The sequence below is a fragment of the Camelina sativa genome, chromosome 15, assembly GCF_000633955.1.
Source record: "Camelina sativa cultivar DH55 chromosome 15, Cs, whole genome shotgun sequence".
In the NCBI taxonomy this organism is placed as follows: domain Eukaryota; kingdom Viridiplantae; phylum Streptophyta; class Magnoliopsida; order Brassicales; family Brassicaceae; genus Camelina; species Camelina sativa.
Window position 1 is genome coordinate 26855073 of NC_025699.1, and position 823 is coordinate 26855895.

Sequence of the window (823 nt, forward strand, 5' to 3'; positions counted from 1 at the left end):
AGAGGTCAAGCTGCTGCTTCAGCCGCCAAGGCCGACTAGAGTTATAAACATAAACTTTTGTTTCTCAGTTTTCTATGTTTCAAGTTTTGTTGTCTGTGTTTCGTTTTGAACCTTGTTCTGAAATCCTAAAAGATTTTTATGACCTTATTCTCTCTCTCTCTCTCTCGAAAAGCTTATGTTATGCATCATACTGCATATTTTCATTACACAGTGTTTTTCGTTTTCTTCTATTGCTTATATTGAAAATTATGTAATTCTATCATTACGTTTAAAATGCAAAGCGTAAATTATTATTTCTCACTCTAGAAATCTTTACCCAAGTGACCATGTGCTTGTTTCAACGATATTACACTTGAAAGTATTCGGTTTATTTTTCTGTCAATCTTGTTTTTTTTTTTTTTGTCGTCTATTCTTCTGTCAATCTTGTTTATATGAAAACAAGTAGCAAATTTTTTAATACAAGCGTAACTGGAAGAAAATATTACTAAACCGGAAATTAAACCGGTCATTGAGTTGTATGTTTTAAGACTTTAAGGGCCTTACTGGTTCAAACGCTGCGGTTGCGGGAGATTGCGGAAGCGGGCGATTGCGGTTTCAAGCGTTATTAAGCGTTTTGAACGATTGGTTTAGCGGTTTAAAATTGGTGCATTTGCGGGAGGTTTACGACTGGTTGACCAGCGGGTGCAATAGCGGTTGGAACATAATAAATGTGATATAATTATATAAATGTTTTAAAATATCAAAAACTTTATTAAACTTGATTTATAATTAAAATTCATTAAAAATACTAAAATAACTATTAAAAAATAAATAAATTTCATAA

General features: G+C 32.0%; 1 protein-coding gene across 2 annotated transcripts in view; it reads left to right on the forward strand.

Annotated features, from left to right (window-relative positions):
- Positions 1-160, forward strand: part of LOC104747634 (60S ribosomal protein L8-1) — a 3392-nt gene extending 3232 nt beyond the window's left edge. Inside the window, exon 3 of one of the 2 annotated variants that reach the window (XM_010469298.2) lies at positions 46-160. Coding sequence is in view for 1 of the 2 variants with exons in the window: in XM_010469299.2 (XP_010467601.1) it covers positions 5-39 (35 nt within the window). In the remaining variant the exon portion in view is untranslated. Of the gene's footprint in view, positions 1-4 lie in introns of both variants that reach the window. The other variant, XM_010469299.2, reaches the window with a different exon arrangement.